The 16,509-nt window shown below is 41.5% G+C and overlaps 1 protein-coding gene across 3 annotated transcripts in view; it reads right to left on the bottom strand.

Annotated features, from left to right (window-relative positions):
- Hex-A (Hexokinase A) overlaps positions 1-16,509 on the bottom strand; it is a 433,593-nt gene that overhangs the window by 335,670 nt on the left and 81,414 nt on the right. Inside the window, exon 1 of one of the 3 annotated variants that reach the window (XM_067156503.2) lies at positions 3,979-4,187. The exons of 1 other annotated variant lie outside the window; for it this stretch is intronic. In XM_067156503.2, coding sequence (XP_067012604.2) covers positions 3,979-4,128 — 150 coding nt within the window. In that variant the 5' untranslated portion in view covers positions 4,129-4,187. Of the gene's footprint in view, positions 1-3,978; positions 4,188-16,509 lie in introns of those variants that run through there. One more of the 3 variants, XM_067156502.2, reaches the window with a different exon arrangement.

Genomic DNA, 16,509 nt, shown 5'->3' with positions numbered 1-16,509 from the left:
TTATCGTTTTATATAATAATAATAATAATAATAATAATAATAATACATAAAAGTAGAGATATCACGAACATTTCTTTCATATACAATTAATAGATTTTCCAAAATATTTTTTGAAAATTTTTAATTCCAATTTGTTCATGAAATTTGATTAACATGTTAATGTAAATTCGAAATCAGGTAGATAATACTTCTTTTAAAAGCACTACGTAACCATATTAATGATAGATGCAGTCACTTACGTGCGGCCAGTATCCAGTATGCGGGAGATAGTGGATTTGAAGCCCACTGTCGACAGCACTGATGGTTTTCCGTGGTTTCCCATTTTCACACCAGGCTGTACCTCAATTAAAGCCACGGCTACTTCCTTCACACTCCTACACCTTTCCAGTCCTATGGTCGCCATAAGAACTATTTGTGTCGGTGCGACGTAAAGCAACTTGTAAAATGAAATCATTTTAAAAAAAAGCTCTGTTCACAAGGTTATGAGAGTATTTAGGGGTTATAGTAAGGATGTAAGGGAGAGTTCGTCTAAGTCAGACGTCATCACGTAGTTGCTCTAGGGAGCCGGTGTTACTCGCTCCGCTCGGGACGGCTGTCAGTCACGTGATAAGAGAGCAGCGGACAGGCGGGTTGCATACCGTGGCGGTACTCTGCTTGCCGCTCGGAAATGTTATCTGAACAACAGCATACATACCGGCACATAAGTAAATCATCTCTGAGGAATTATGAAACATTATAATAGAGTTGAGTAGGGTAATATGAAATGTACGTACATCCTAAAATATGGTACTTTTAAGTTTTTCTAGTAACGCTATCCTTTCTCGGCCTTCATATTTATCATACTTGTTGGCATGACAAAGAACAATGGCGCTGGAGGTTAATTTTTTTAATGTGATTCAATATTTTATTACGTATTAAATATATTTTGTGTGTTATTTTCTTGAAGTATAAAATACTCTTCTTCCCAAGAAGGTTTGAAACTTATTGGCGTCGAGGGCCTACGCTGTGCTGTACTTTCCTCCATAGTAAATGCAACATTTACCGACTAGGGTTGAACGTCGTGTGATGTGAGGAAGGCGGGAACACACTACTGTCACCTCACGTGAGTTCACGCGTTACGTGCCGCAATCTAACCTGTCCAGAAAGATGTGCTACACCTTTGCGCCACTGACCTTCAGTGCGTACTACGTCATGCACTTCCCCTACTTGCTCGCTAAACTGCTCTCGTTCCTCAAGAGCGGGGAGGAAACTGGCTCCGAAGACATTTCGTTCTCGATTGACTGTGCCTGGTCTAAGTCTCTGATAAGACCCCAGTTACAGTGTGCTCTCAGTGTATGGCAGCCACGCCAGGATTACTTGGTTCGAGAACTGTAAAAGATCCAAAGGAAAGCAGCACGATTTGTTCTGGGTGATTTCTGACAAAGGAGTATTGTTACGAAAAAGTTGGGCTGGGAAGAAGAGATGCTCGACTAAGTGGTATGTTTCGAACTGTCAGTGGAGAGATGGTGTAGAATGACATTAGTACACGAATAAGCTTGAGCGGAACTTTTAAAAGTAAGAAATATTACACTGACTGACAGAGCAAATGCAACACCAAGAAGGAGTGGTTCGAAAGGGATGAAAGTTGGGGAAAAAACAGACGGCACGGACGAATAATTGATGTTTATTTCAAACCGATATGCAGGTTACACAATGCGCACGGTATCGGCTCAGTAGGATGTAGGACCACCGCGAGCGGCGATGCACGCAGAAACACGTCGAGGTACAGAGTCAATAAGAGTGCGGATGGTGTCCTGAGGGATGGTTCTCCATTCTCTGTCAACCATTTGCCACAGTTGGTCGTCCGTACGAGGCTGGGGCAGAGTTTGCAAACGGCGTCCAATGAGATCCCACACGTGTTCGATTGGTGAGAGATCCGGAGAGTACGCTGGCCACGGAAGCATCTGTACACCTCGTAGAGCCTGTTGGGAGATGCGAGCAGTGTGTGGGCGGGCATTATCCTGCTGAAACAGAGCATTGGGCAGCCCCTGAAGGTACGGGAGTGCCACCGGCCGCAGCACATGCTGCACGTAGCGGTGGGCATTTAACGTGCCTTGAATACGCACTAGAGGTGACGTGGAATCATACGCAATAGCGCCCCAAACCATGATGCCGCGTTGTCTAGCGGTAGGGCGCTCCACAGTTACTGCAGGATTTGACCTTTCTCCACGCCGACGCCACACTCGTCTGCGGTGACTATCACTGACAGAACAGAAGCGTGACTCATCGGGGAACACGACGTTCCGCCATTCCCTCATCCAAGTCGCTCTAGCCCGGCACCATGCCAGGCGTGCACGTCTATGCTGTGGAGTCAATGGTAGTCTTCTGAGCGGACGCCAGGAGTGCAGGCCTCCTTCAACCAATCGACGGGAAATTGTTCTGGTCGATATTGGAACAGCCAGGGTGTCTTGCACATGCTGAAGAATGGCGGTTGACGTGGCGTGCGGGGCTGCCACCGCTTGGCGGCGGATGCGCCGATCCTCGCGTGCTGACGTCACTCGGGCTGCGCCTGGACCCCTCGCACGTGCCACATGTCCCTGCGCCAACCATCATCGCCACAGGCGCTGCACCGTGGACACATCCCTATGGGTATCGGCTGCGATTTGACGAAGCGACCAACCTGCCCTTCTCAGCCCGATCACCATACCCCTCGTAAAGTCGTCTGTCTGCTGGAAATGCCTCCGTTGACGGCGACCTGGCATTTTTAGCTATACACGTGTCCTGTGGCACACTACAACACGTTCTACAATGACTGTCGGATGAGAAATCACGGTACGAAGTGGGCCATTCGCCAACGCCGTGTCCCATTTATCGTTCGCTACGTGCGCAGCACAGCGGGGCATTTCACATCATGAGCATACCTCAGTGACGTCAGTCTACCCTGCAATTGGCATAAAGTTCTGACCACTCCTCCTTGGTGTTGCATTTGCTCTGTCAGTCAGTGTATATGAAGATAAAGTTAGAAATCAAGTTAACAAATTGGGGCAAATGTTAATTTATAAGACATTTTGAATAATTTTGTCTGGAGCGTGGCATTGTATGGAAGTGAAGCATGGGCGATAACTAGCTCAGAAAGAAAGAAAATAGAAGCTTTTGAAATGTGGTGTTACAGAAAAATGCTCTAGGTGAGATGTAGAGATCGAATCACGAATGAAGAGATACTGAATCGGATTGGTGAGAGGAGATTGATTTGGCTAAATTTGACCTGAAGAAGGGATAGAATGATAGGGCACATCTTAATACACCCAGGACTTCTACAGTTGGTTTCTTGAGGGCCAATATCCCCGGTATGGTACATCTTGCACCCACAAACAGTCCATAAATGGTGACGGAGTTCACATCATATCTCTCCATGGTACGAATATGACAAGCAGATTAGAGCAGGTGCAGGATGAAGTAGTTACTAGGGAGCGCTGCATGAAACCAGTCAATGGACTGATGACTTAAACAACAACAACAACAGAAGTTACGGATTGGAATAAATTATCAAGAGAAATATTCGGTAAGTTACAAAGTTCTTTGGAAACGTTTAAGTAAGAGGTAGGTAAACAATTATTATGGAATCTACCTCCTGGGCAACAACCCTCGATGCAGATCATAGGTGATTTGATTGAATGATTGATTGATTGATTGATTGATTGATTGATTGATTGATTGATTGATTGATTGATTGATTGATTGATTGATTGATTGATTGATTGATTGATTGATTGATTGATTGATTGATTGATTGATTGATTGATTGATTGATTGATTGATTGATTGATTGATTGATTGATTGATTGATTGATTGATTGATTGATTGATTGATTGTCTCTGAACAACATCAGCACCACAGCAACTTAACTTACTGTAAATCGGGCTTTAATCTTGGTTTATCCTCATAATAGTGGATGTCACGGATTTGGACTAATAGTATTAACCACGAAATCTGTTTACCTGTGAAGATTCGTCCCCTTCACGTGGCACCTCACGTTGCGACGTCACCACAAGATTAGATGGCGTTGGTAACGTTTCTAGTGATCCACTATCACCGCTAGAAGCGCAGCAGGGACAGAGTCTTGTCAGGAAACTGGTGTGCGTCTTCATCTTCACACTACACAATACAAAATACCGTGTGCTGGTCTGTTATTGTGGAACATCAAACAGTAACTTTCTCTGTTCGGTCCCTGCCCTACTCCTTATCTCGTTCCATCGATCCGCATCGTCCTCGCATCGAGATAACCACTAAATCCCTGGTATTTTCCTTGTAATGTCATAATAACAGTGTCACAGCAAACAAAGATTAGACAAACACTACGATCAAGTACAAAGATTAAAACTTAATTCCGTCCACATAATTATTTATTTGTTTATTTCGCAACGGGGAAAGGCTCCAGTTGCGATAGGCACTACAAAGAAATTGATAACATGACACTAATAAACAACAAGAAATACAAGCAAACAGGCGAGATGCGCAGAAGATGTACAAGATTGAAATGAATCCAAATCGAAACTTATGCAGTGCGGGGTAACGACATCAGGTGATGTAGGAAATGTTAGATTATGAAACCCCTGTCTGTGGGGGCGGTAGAATAACAACCACGGCATCCCTTGCCTGTTGTAATAGACGACTAAAAGGGGCCCATGGGGCTCTCAACTTTGGAGCGTGGATTGGTGACCACGCGGCCCTCAGCTGAGTTCTGGCATTTCTTCCACTTACTTGTGCCAGGCTCTTATTTTTATCTATCCTATCCGACCTCCCTTGGTCAACTCTTGTTCTTTTCCGACCCCGACGGTATTACAGCACTCGAGGCCTAGGGAGCCTTTCATCTCCACGCCCTTCGTAGCCCTTGTCTGCCTTTGGCCGATACCTTCATTTTTCGAAGTGTCGGATGCCTCCCATTTTTCTCTCTGATTAGTGTTACACTCAAATCTCGATTAACCGAGATAATGTAGGGTTAAGGCTTCCCGGATAAGTAAAATCGCGGTTAACCTGCAAAAAGTTAAAAACAGAACAGACGTACTCGAAGTACAGTTAAAATGATACTCGTGTATTGTTTTTTATTAACTTACCCAATACGTTGCAGTAAAACTAGCACTTAGCACAATTAATAAATGAAAAAAAACAGCACTTCTCGTTCAAACTAAGACTACCTAACTTTACTGTTTAAGTCATGGTTTTCTGCTTTTGTACCGAGAAACACTGTTTCTTTATTTTGCTTTTCAAGTTTCTCAAAACAAGTTTTTTGGTGATGAGAACATCATCCTGGGAATATTATCCCGACCCTTCGTAATTCTGTATTTCTGTAACTTCTAACACTCGTGCATTTTTAGTATTTTTGATATCGCGGTTAAGCCGCAACGCGGTTGATCGGATTACGGTAAATCGAGAGTTGAGTGTATATAGAGGACGGTTGCCTAGTTATACATCGTCTTAAAACTATAATCACCAAGCTCGATAGCTGCAGTCGCTTAAGTGCGGCCAGTGTCCAGTATTCGGGAGATAGTAGGTTCGAACCCCACTGTCGGCAGCCCTGAAGATGGTTTTCCATCGTTTCCCATTTTCACACCAGGCAAATGCTAGGGCTGTACCCTAATTAAGGCCATTGCCGCTTCCTTCCCACTCCTAGCCCTTCCCTGTCCCATCGTCGCCATAAGACCTATCTGTGTCGGTGCGACGTAAAGCAACTAGCAAAAAAAAAAAAAAAAAATATATAACCACCACCTTAGATTATGAAACTAATTCTTAAAGGAAATATGCGGTGTTTTATTTAGGAAGCTGGCCTTCAACCGGATTGCCATAAGACAAATTTGTACAATTTTTATGGTCTTGAATATAAAAGATTCCTTAAAAGAAGCACTGATCCATGCACAACCACCTCGGCAATTGTGGCTAGGTAGCTTTCTTTGAGGGAAAACCTCTTCCACAACTCCGCCATCATCCCCGGCATGGTACTATGTGCGTCTCACGAGAAGTCGCGGCAGCTTGTAGATACGGCACGAGTAACAAGAGACTACACTAAGCTACAAACAGTGCGAGCTCTCTGAAAGAGATGTGTGTTCATTATGCCGTACTTACAGTAAATGTGTAACTAAAACGCAATTGCACTTCACAGCAGCACTTTAGTTCACCGCGAACGGAACAGATGTTTGTGGTCAGGCCTTCAGACTTGAGATTAGCGCATGCGCAGCACCTCTTGCCCTGCACGCACAAGACTTGTCTCCGGACCACCCTGGTACATCCAACATTCACTAACAGTCTGTAAAAGGTGACGGAGTTCACGTGATATAATTGGATACTGGAACGTAGATCGCCTGCTTCTCAGAGTGCGCCTGGTTAGTAAAATAACTAACGATCGCGGAAGTGAGGAACACCTTTCTTCCATTCTTTCGTAAGGCGACACTCGCGAGATTAAAAAAAAAACCTAACGCAAGGATTATCACGAAAATTAGTGGGAATGTCACCTACACAAAAGTAGAGATGTCACGAACATTTCTTTCATATACAATTAATAGTTTTTCCAAAACATTTTTTATTTTGAGTTTTTATTCCATTTTTCTTGAAATTTAATTAACGTGTTAATGTAAATTCGTTATTAGGTAGATAATACATCTTTTACAAGCACTACGTATCTATTTTTTCTGTACATACTTTATATAAGGAGATATATTGCACTAAAGTTTGTGTAATTTTTACCTCAAATTTTGGACTACTACTGGAAAATATTCTGGAATCAAAAAAATCCATACGCAGGTTTCTCAATACAGGTCTGATACATATACCATACAAATTTTGGTAGAATATTATGGCAGAAAAATGGGTTTTAAATATAAAATTACAATTGGCAAACAAAGCATTATTACAGTGATAAATTGTTTGAATTCAGCGGAATAATTTCGTGACAAGAAAAAGGAAACTCAATTCTTTCAATTTCAGTCATTAAAAAAATCACCAAAATGACCGACTTTTATCTCCGGAGTGTCACTTTAATCTGTTTACCGTCCAGGGTTCGTTTCTCCCCTCCATCATACTCTGCGAGGGATCGTACCTCTACCGCCTCAAGTGCAGTGTCTTGGAGAGTCAAGACTTCGGCTCGGAGGATACAACTGGAAAGAAGTATAGCAGTACCTCGCCCAGGCGGGCTCACCTGCTATGCTGAATACGGGCCTTGTGGGGGGATGGGAAGATCAGAAATGATAGACAAGGAAGAGGGAAGGAAGCAGCCTTGGCCTTAAGTTAGATACCTTCCCGGCATTTTCCTGGAGAAGTGGGAATCGAATGCTCCTATAGTCAGTTGACTTCTCAAGGCTGAGTGTACCCCATTCCAGCCCTCGTACCAGTTTTCAAATTTCGTGTCAGGGCCAGGAATCAAACTCGGGCCTCACACTAACCACTACACCACAGAGGAAGACCCTTCTTAAGAAAATAAATTTGCTTACTTCGAACATTGATATATGAATTAGAAAGATGATTTTGAAGACTTTCATCTGGTGCGTGGCATTGTACGGAAGTGAAACATGGACGATAACTAGCTCAGAAAGAAAGAGAATAGAAGCTTTTGAAATGTGGTGTTACAGAAGAATGCTGAAGGTGAGACGGGCAGATCGAATCACGAATGAAGAGATGCTGAATCAAATTGGTGAGAGGAGATCGATATTGCGAAATTTGACCAGAAGAGAAATGACACGTCTGTAAGACACACAGGACTTGTACAGTTAGTTTTTTGAGTGAAGTGTAGGCGGAAAGAATGGCAAAGGTGAACCAAGGTAGGAATATGAGAAACAGATTAGAGTGCATGTAGGATGTAGTAGTTACGTAAAAATGGAAAGTTTAGGACAGGATAGGGTGTCATGGAGGGCTGCATCAAACAAGTCTATGGACTGATGACCCAAACAGCAACAACAACAACAACAAACGCTGGTTAATACTTGGTTTAATAAAGTCCAGAATAATAATAATTTCAACGACGATTATAATAACGAGATACAGAAATGACACATCATCATCATCATCATCATCATCATCATCATCATCGTACTGGGAGAGTTGGTCGTGCAGTTAGAGGTACGCAGCTATGAGCTTACATCCGGGAGATAGTGGGTTCGAGCCCCACTGTTTGCAGTCCTAAAGATAGTTTTCCGCAGTTTCCCATTTTCACACCAGGCAAATACTGCGACTGTACCTTAATTAAGGCCACGGCCGCTTGCTCCTAACTCCTAGCCCTTTCCTATGACATCGTCGCCAAAAGACCTATCTGTGTTGGCGCGACGTAAAGGAAATTGAAAAAAAAATCATCATCCCTATCATCGTCCGTTTCCCTTGTCCAGCTCCCGCCGGGACGGCACCTTTCCTCTCCTACAAGGGGCTAAATCTTGACGGTTTGCTTAGCATAGCTGTGGCCTCCCCTTTTCAATAGCTTTATCAACATTTAATACCGGTAATGCAGTTCATAACACTTTTTTCCACACAACATTCACTTTACTTCGACCATCCGGGCGTATCAGGATCTTAACATTTTCAAACGATCATGTCCGAGGTAGAAGCCTTCGTGGCTCAGACGGCAGCGCGCGGGCCTCTCACCGCTGGGTTCCGTGGTTCAGTACCCGGTCACTCCATGTGAGATTTGTGCTGGACAGATTTTTCTCCTGGTACTCCGGTTTTCCCTGTCATCTTTCATTCCAGCAACACTCCCCAATATTTCATTTCATCTGTCATTCATCAATCATTGCGCCAGAGGAGTGCGACGGGCTTCGGCAGCCGGCACAATTCCTATCCTCGCCGCTAGATGGGGCTTCATTCGTTCCATTCCTAACCCGGACACCGACTGGAAAACAGGTTGTAGGTTTTCATTTTTTCAATTTGGTTTACATAGCACCAACACAGATGGCGACGATGGGATAGGATTTGCCTGGTGTGAAAATAGAAAACCATAGAAAACAAACCTTCAGAGCTGCCGGCAGTGGGGATCGAACCCACTATCTCCCGAATGCAAGCGGACAACTACGTGATCCAAACCGCGCAGCCATCCGCTCGGCTACATTGTTGTGAGTTTAAAGTTTTAGATGCTTTTGTTTCGCGTGGAACTTCGTCCTTATTGCAGCCCAGATTGTCTGGGAAGCAATTATTGATAACTTTACCAACAATTACAAAAATACTCTTGAAGACTTTTGCCAAAGCAACTTACTCAGGACCTCCAGACAAAAAATGTGAAGATAGTAAACCTATCTGTAATTTCCGAGGCGCAAAGGCAGGGAGATGCGAAATATTGGAACGTGACAGCACATGATCTTCCTTAGAAAATAATGTGTCAGCTTAATTATACATTCTTACCCTCAATCGTAAGGGATATCATTGAAATTAAACTGATATTTAAAAATACATCATTACGTGTACAATCACGAACACAAGAATTCCGGGTGAGGAAAGCAAACAAGTAACGTTTGGTCGAAGATTTTGGACACCCCTGAGGATGAAGAAGAAGTAACCAAGGCAACGTCACATGTGTCCGTCGTCCAGGAGGTGTAGCCTGTCCCGTTACGCACTGAGAGGTCACTCCCAACATCATTTTCTCGGAAACTGATTAAAATGTTTATATGGTTAAATACAATATTCTGCGTATACTGGCTTCTCCTAATCAAGGAAAACACTTAATTAACTGTAATTTACTTGGGAAAAAATGTGCACGATGTAATCCCGCCCCAATACGTGTGGCATTTAATTGTTTGATCAGCGCTGACAACAACTCCATAGGAGCGGTTTTCCAAACACCCTTGCTATTAGCAAAGTAATGCAGAACCATTCTTTCCGTTTTTCCCTAATTAGTTTCCTCCAATCGTTTGAATTGCTAGAAAATTATTTTTATGGAAAACTAGTGCACTGTTTAAGTGTATACATATACAATTATTTTCGTGTGCAGGAAGCGTTCATTTTATTTGAAAATTTTCTTACAAAATGCACTATTTTGTTTCTTAAGACATTGCAGTGTGATATGAGAATATCGCATTTTTATTGTTACCCATCATTATGTTTTGGATTGAATAATATTCTTCATTTACATGTCTCTTAAATGTAAGGACTGTTTCTGTCTTGCATTTTATACGTCATTTTATCATATTTATGTCCCATTTCCCATAATTATGTTTAGAAAAACGAATGGTACAATATTTCAGTAAAAGGGTACGCCCTAAATATGAAACAGTTACCTTCTTTCATCGTAATTTCTTGCGTTCAAATTTGATATCCGTGTATATTTTAGTGCAAAGTACAGTATATTAATTCTTCTTTTGACAGTGTCTGTATGAATATTAAAGTAGTTTAATTTCATTGGGTCAATATTGACGAAAATGTGGGTCATTCTTTCTTACAGTGTTTGAGCGCGATGATAATGAAGTCATGGTCGAGACCGCTATTATTTCAGCCAGATTTCGCCCACAAGAATTACAAAGAAATTGGAGAATTTGACCCTCGATGAGTTGATACACACAGTACGTCTGTTGCCTTCAAGGACTCCCCTCATTCCCTTCTCTCATCGTTGTCAAGCCAGGGCGGGTCGTGCGGGGAAGCAGGGAGCAAGTACCTTCCCCTCCCGTACTTCATTCTCTCCACCTCCCCTTCACTCTTCAGATGTGTGCATGTGTTACGTATCTAATGGATATGACCAATGAGAGAGAATGTGTAAGCAGGTACTGGGCGGTTCTGAGGGCTGTACTGATGTCTTGTCTGAAATGAATATTTCTGGCCACGAGATAGTAAAGTTCTCGAGTGTACATTTAAAGTTAGCCTTTCAATCAGCTAGCAAGCAATGAATGATCTTAGATCCCACAATACGCTTCGAGTCGCACACTGACCAAGCCGAAGACGTGGACGCCGAAAAGAACTCGATTAACCAGACAACCGTAAACTACTATAAAGACAAATATCACCAAGCCAATATCTCCGTCCATGGAATTATGATCGGAGCTTGAGGTACAATCCCTAAATTTCTTGTACAGCTATGGTATTCTCTCGGCCTCTCAACCGGACAAGACTTCAAGACATCGCTATCGCCACAATACGAGGTTAAATAACCACACTCTGCAATCATCTATATAATATTTGAGGAACCATATATCATGCCACATTCCAAATTTATTCCTGAACCCTGTTATGGTTATTTCTGTCTGACAGATTAGCAAAGTGGCCAATAACTTATAAGACAAAATACTATGTATTCAACGTACTTCGTCCTTGTGCCAGCCTCCTATGGGGGAAGTTGTATTAATCAATAGTAATTGATAATGGTACTTCATGGTAATGGAGTTGGTCCTTTGTGGGTTTTTATTTTAAGTATATTTAACCCTGTTATGATAGATGTTGGAAAACATTTATGTTTTTCAGTTTTGCTTGTTGAAGTGTAATTTCGTTGATCAAATGTGTGTCCGTGATTTTAATATTTTTAGACGATAAATAATATCATTTCGTAATTTCTAACTTTGTTAACGCAGTTAATGTTGAATATAATAGTTCTTCTTTAAGTAAATTATGAACATTATCAGCGTTATTTTATCTACAAGTCCACCACCACTATCTTTACTCTTGTTTCACAGCAGAGTGCCATTCTACGTGAAGAGCAACGGTCCAAACCAATAGCCATGTTGGATTCTGCAAATATTGTAGTTCGTCTTACATCTCTCCATCTGTTTGCACGTAGACCTTGTTCTCTTATCAGGAACGTTCTGCCATCTGCTGATTATATTTAGAAGCTGGGAAACGTTAGAGAATCGAAGAGTGTCTAGCAGAGAGTAGTATTCTTCCGTGATCAGAGGAAATGTATACTCTCTGGCTTGACAGGTAGTAATCATTTTGTTAAAAATGAAGCCATGTTTTCCAGTTTTGACTTAGTTAAATGTAACAAAGGCTTTTAAGTCTGTCAAACACATAGCAAATACAATGTAAATTAAAACACTGTAAAATATCTGTAAAACACACACTAACATACAAAGAATGACATGTTTCATTCTACAAGAACATCCTCAGATTCTATCAAATCACTTAAAAATAAGCTTATATATGTACAGTATTGTTTACGTAGCGTAAACTTGTCAATGATAGAGAGATTAGTGATAACATGAAACAGTAATGACAAAAAATAAAATATATAGTGTTTGGTGACAACAGACTTAACATCGGCAGTCTAGATAAATACGTAAGTTTTTCATTATATTAATAATTGTATATATTTTATTTTTTGTCATTACTGTTTCATGTTATCACTAATCTCTCTATCATTGACAAGTTTACGCTACGTAAGCAATACTGTACATATATAAGCTTATTTTTAAGTGATTTGATAGAATCTGAGGATGTTCTTGTAGAACGAAACATGTCATTCTTTGTATGTTAGTGTGTGTTTTACAGATATGTTTATAGTGTTTTAATTTACATTGTATTTGCTATGTGTTTGACAGACTGAAAAGCCTTTGTTACAATTATACAGGTAGTAATCAAACATGGTTTCATGCAATGACATTACTAAGTATGAAAATCACACAAAGTGTTAGTCGCTTAGCAACCTGCTAAGTACAGAATGTATTGCGGGTTAGGGTAAGCCTTCGCATGCAATTATTGAAGTGATCACTTAATGATTTTATTTTACGACTAGCTGATGTACCCGTGCTTCGCTACGGGATTCTCAGAAAGACTGACTTTGTGGTTTTCCTAACTGAAATCAACATAGGTCATTACAAAAACGTAAGTATGAATATAGCGAATAAAAGCAATGCTATCATATAAAATACTCGATCAAATGGAAAGCCGCACGTTTTATCACTTTTAACGAACAGTGCTGCGGTTAGATTGCGGCGCCAATCTAATAGTCCAAAGTTCCAGAGCTGGGATGACCAGGCTGCAGATTGCCATGAACACTCATCTGCCATTATTCCGTTAAATATGCACACTGTTCATTCCAATCAGTGCCTCAGAGTAGGGATTGAATAGCCCGAATGCTATGATGATCCAATGTGTTACGTACCAGTAGTATCAGAAAATTCATAAACCAGGGGAATGGCATGCTAAAGAAGAAAGTTATCTAACTCCCCAGCTACTTCCCATCAATATTCAGGCAGGCTGTTACATTCTGTACGACTGGGCGAGTTGACTGTGTGGTTAGCGGTGCGCAGCTGTGAGCTTGCATCCGAGAGATAGTGGATTCGAACCCCATTGCCGGCAGTGCTAGTATTCTGTGGTTTCCCACTTTCACACCAGTCACACCTTAATTAAGGTGTAAGTCACTCCTAGCCCTTTCCTATCCCATTGTCGCCATAAAACCTATCTATGTCGGTGCGACGTAAATCAAATAAAAAATACTCTGTACGCAGCAGTAATCCTATCTACCGGAGATGTGGGGCAACAGAAGACACAAAGCACATCACGACAAACAATGGTCCATGTAATGGTATTGTTGATCAATGTTATGAGCTTTCTATATTGTAGGCCTTCACATTTAGTTTTCTTTCAACTCTGTGATTTGTAAAATATTTTATACCGTAAACTGTAGTTTCTTATTCTCCAAATTTACACACCGATTTTCATTAAATACTGTTTACCTATTTTCTCGTTACTCGGTGCTGATATGGACTTAGTAACAAAAATCCAAATTCATGAATATCTTTGTGATCATAGCCAGTACGGTAACAATGTATAAGACATGAATAATAGGAAATTTAATACTATATAACCTTAGTTATGTAGCATTCATCGATTACACCTCTAATAAATATTTGAGAATTACATTTTAGGCCTTCCACTAAACTACCATTTCTCTCAGCGTGAATAAAATAATTTACAGCCTAGAATATAGCAATGTATTTCCTGACTTTACATACCGATTTTCATCAAGATAGGACTAATAACAATATTTGAGAATTCAATTTTAGGCCTTCCCCTAAACTACCATTTCACTCAGCGTGAGTAAAATGATTTATAGCCCAGATTGTAGAGGCTCATCCCCCGACTTCACATACCGATTTTCATTAGACCACTAATAACATAAATAGTTGATAATTCAATTTTAAGCCTTCCCCTAAACTACCATTTCACTCAGCGTGAGTAAAATGATTTATAGCCTAGATTGTAGAGGCTCATCCCCCGATTTCACATACCGATTTTCATTAAATTCTCTTCAACCGTTTTCTCGTGATGCGTGTACATACATACAGACAGACAGACAGACAGACAGACAGACAGACAGACAGACAGACAGACAGACAGACAGACAGACAGACAGACAGACAGACAGACAGACAGACAGACAGAAATTACGGAAAAGCAAAAAGTGCATTTTTTTTGTTACTATGGACATGACCGATACAGAAATACCATTATTTTCAAATTCTGAGCAATGTACAGACAAAACTCTTATTTTATATACATAGATTACTCAAAGCTGACTGAACTTAGAGACCTAGCAATGTCTCATGATTCACCGGCAGGTAATTCTGGAGAAAATAAAAATATGAAGCAAATCAGTCCAGTAGAACGGGCGGGAGGATTGGCCAAAGCCGTTTTTAGTAAAGTCTTGATATATAGACGAACCCATTCCCACAACACAACGGGCCAGCGATGAATATGACCCCTAGATCCTCTCGGTCCAGAAACCGGAAGCTAAGTTGTGACCGTCAACGTTTCGGAAGTACAACTAATCTAATGAAATGTTAAGTAAAATCTTAAAGCGACTAGATCCATTGGGAGGTCGTGACTGATCTACTAGAGAATGTAGGTAATTATGTTGTTGAGGAAATCGAGGACAAGGCTTCTTTCCGCTCCCAGATCCGCTTTCAGGTGTGGGTGTAGAGGAGGCCACGGCCCGTGGCGAGGTGACTGCTCGAGGCTCGAACCAACGCCACACAGTCTAACATCCAAGGTGATAAATTGCGAGGAGTGGCCATTTGATTACCAGTGTTATTGGCATCTCAATGTCAGGTGACTAAAGCAGATCAGTTGTCGAGAAATGAGAGAATACCGGAGGCTACCTTGAGTTACAGCCTGTACCAATTTCTTGAGGGTTGCAGTACTTCTGTACCTGTCTATTAGAACAGGTCAGAGATAAATGTAGCTTCCACCCAAATCCCAGCCTCATTTTCTTTTCTTTACAAGTTGCTTTATGTCTCACCAACGTAGATAGGTATTATGACGGCGATGGGATGAGTTGGAAGGACGCAGCCCTTAATTAAGGTGCAGCCTCAGCATTTGGCTGGTGTGAAAATGGGGAACCACGGAAACCATCTTCATGGCTGCCGACAGTGGGGTTTGAGACCGCTGTCTCCCGAATACTGGATGCTGGCCGCACTTAAGCGACTGCAGCTATCCAGTCTCATCTAAGGCTATGACAATATGCAAGCTGCTAAGATATAGGTGGTCCAGTGTATGAGATCCACGCGAGGAGTACTTGATTCCAGAACCCGAAAAGATTCAAAGAAAAGTTTGGGCTGGGAAGACTTGGAAGTAAGGAGACTAGCTGCTCGACTAAGTGGTATGTTCTGAGCTGTCAGTAGACACATGGCTTAGAATGACATTAGCAGACGAATAGGCTTGCGTGGCGTTTTTAAAGGCATCAGTCAATCAATCAATCAATCAATCAATCAATCAATCAATCAATCAATCAATCCTGATCTGCATTTAGGGCAGTCGCCCAGGTGGCAAATTCCCTATATGTTGTTTTCATAGTCTTTTCTTAAATAATTGCAAAACATTTGGAAATTTATTGAACATCTCCCTTGGCAAGTTATTCCAGTCCCTAACACCCCTTCCTATAAACGATTATTTGCTCCAATTTTTCCTCTTGAATTCCAACTTCATCTGTCTATTGTGATCTTTCCTAGTTTTGAAGACACCACTCAAACCGACTGGTCGACTAATGTCATTCCTCGCCATCTCTCCACTCACAACTCAGAACATACCACTTAGTGGAGCAACTCGTCTCCTTTCTTCCAGTTCTTCGCAGACCAACCTTTGCAACATTTTTTGTAACGCTACTCTTTTGTCGGAAATCACCCATAACGAATCAAGCTGCTTTCCCTTGGACTTTTTCCAGTTCTCGAATCAAGTAATCCTGGTGAGGGTCTCATACACTGGAACCATACTCTAGTTGGGGTCTTACCAGAGACTTATATGCCTTCTTTTCATCCTTACCACAACTCCTAAATACCCTCATAACCATGTGCAGAGATCTGTACCTTCTATTTACAATCACATTTATGTGATTACCCCAATGAATATCTTTCCTTGTAATAACACCTAGATACTTACAATGATCCCCAAAAGGAACTTCTACCCCATCAACACAGTAATTAAAACTGAGAGGACTTTTTCCCATTTGTGAAACTCACAACCTGACTTAAGCCCGTTTATCATCATACCATTGCCCACTGTCCATTTCACATTATCGAGGTCATTTTGCAGTTGCTCACAATCTTGTAACTTATTTACTACTCTGTACAGTATACAGCATA

Source organism: Anabrus simplex, chromosome 12 (assembly GCF_040414725.1).
Source record: "Anabrus simplex isolate iqAnaSimp1 chromosome 12, ASM4041472v1, whole genome shotgun sequence".
NCBI classification, from domain to species: domain Eukaryota; kingdom Metazoa; phylum Arthropoda; class Insecta; order Orthoptera; family Tettigoniidae; genus Anabrus; species Anabrus simplex.
Note: the sequence above shows the minus strand (reverse complement) of the source record. Positions and strands in the feature narration are given on the sequence as shown.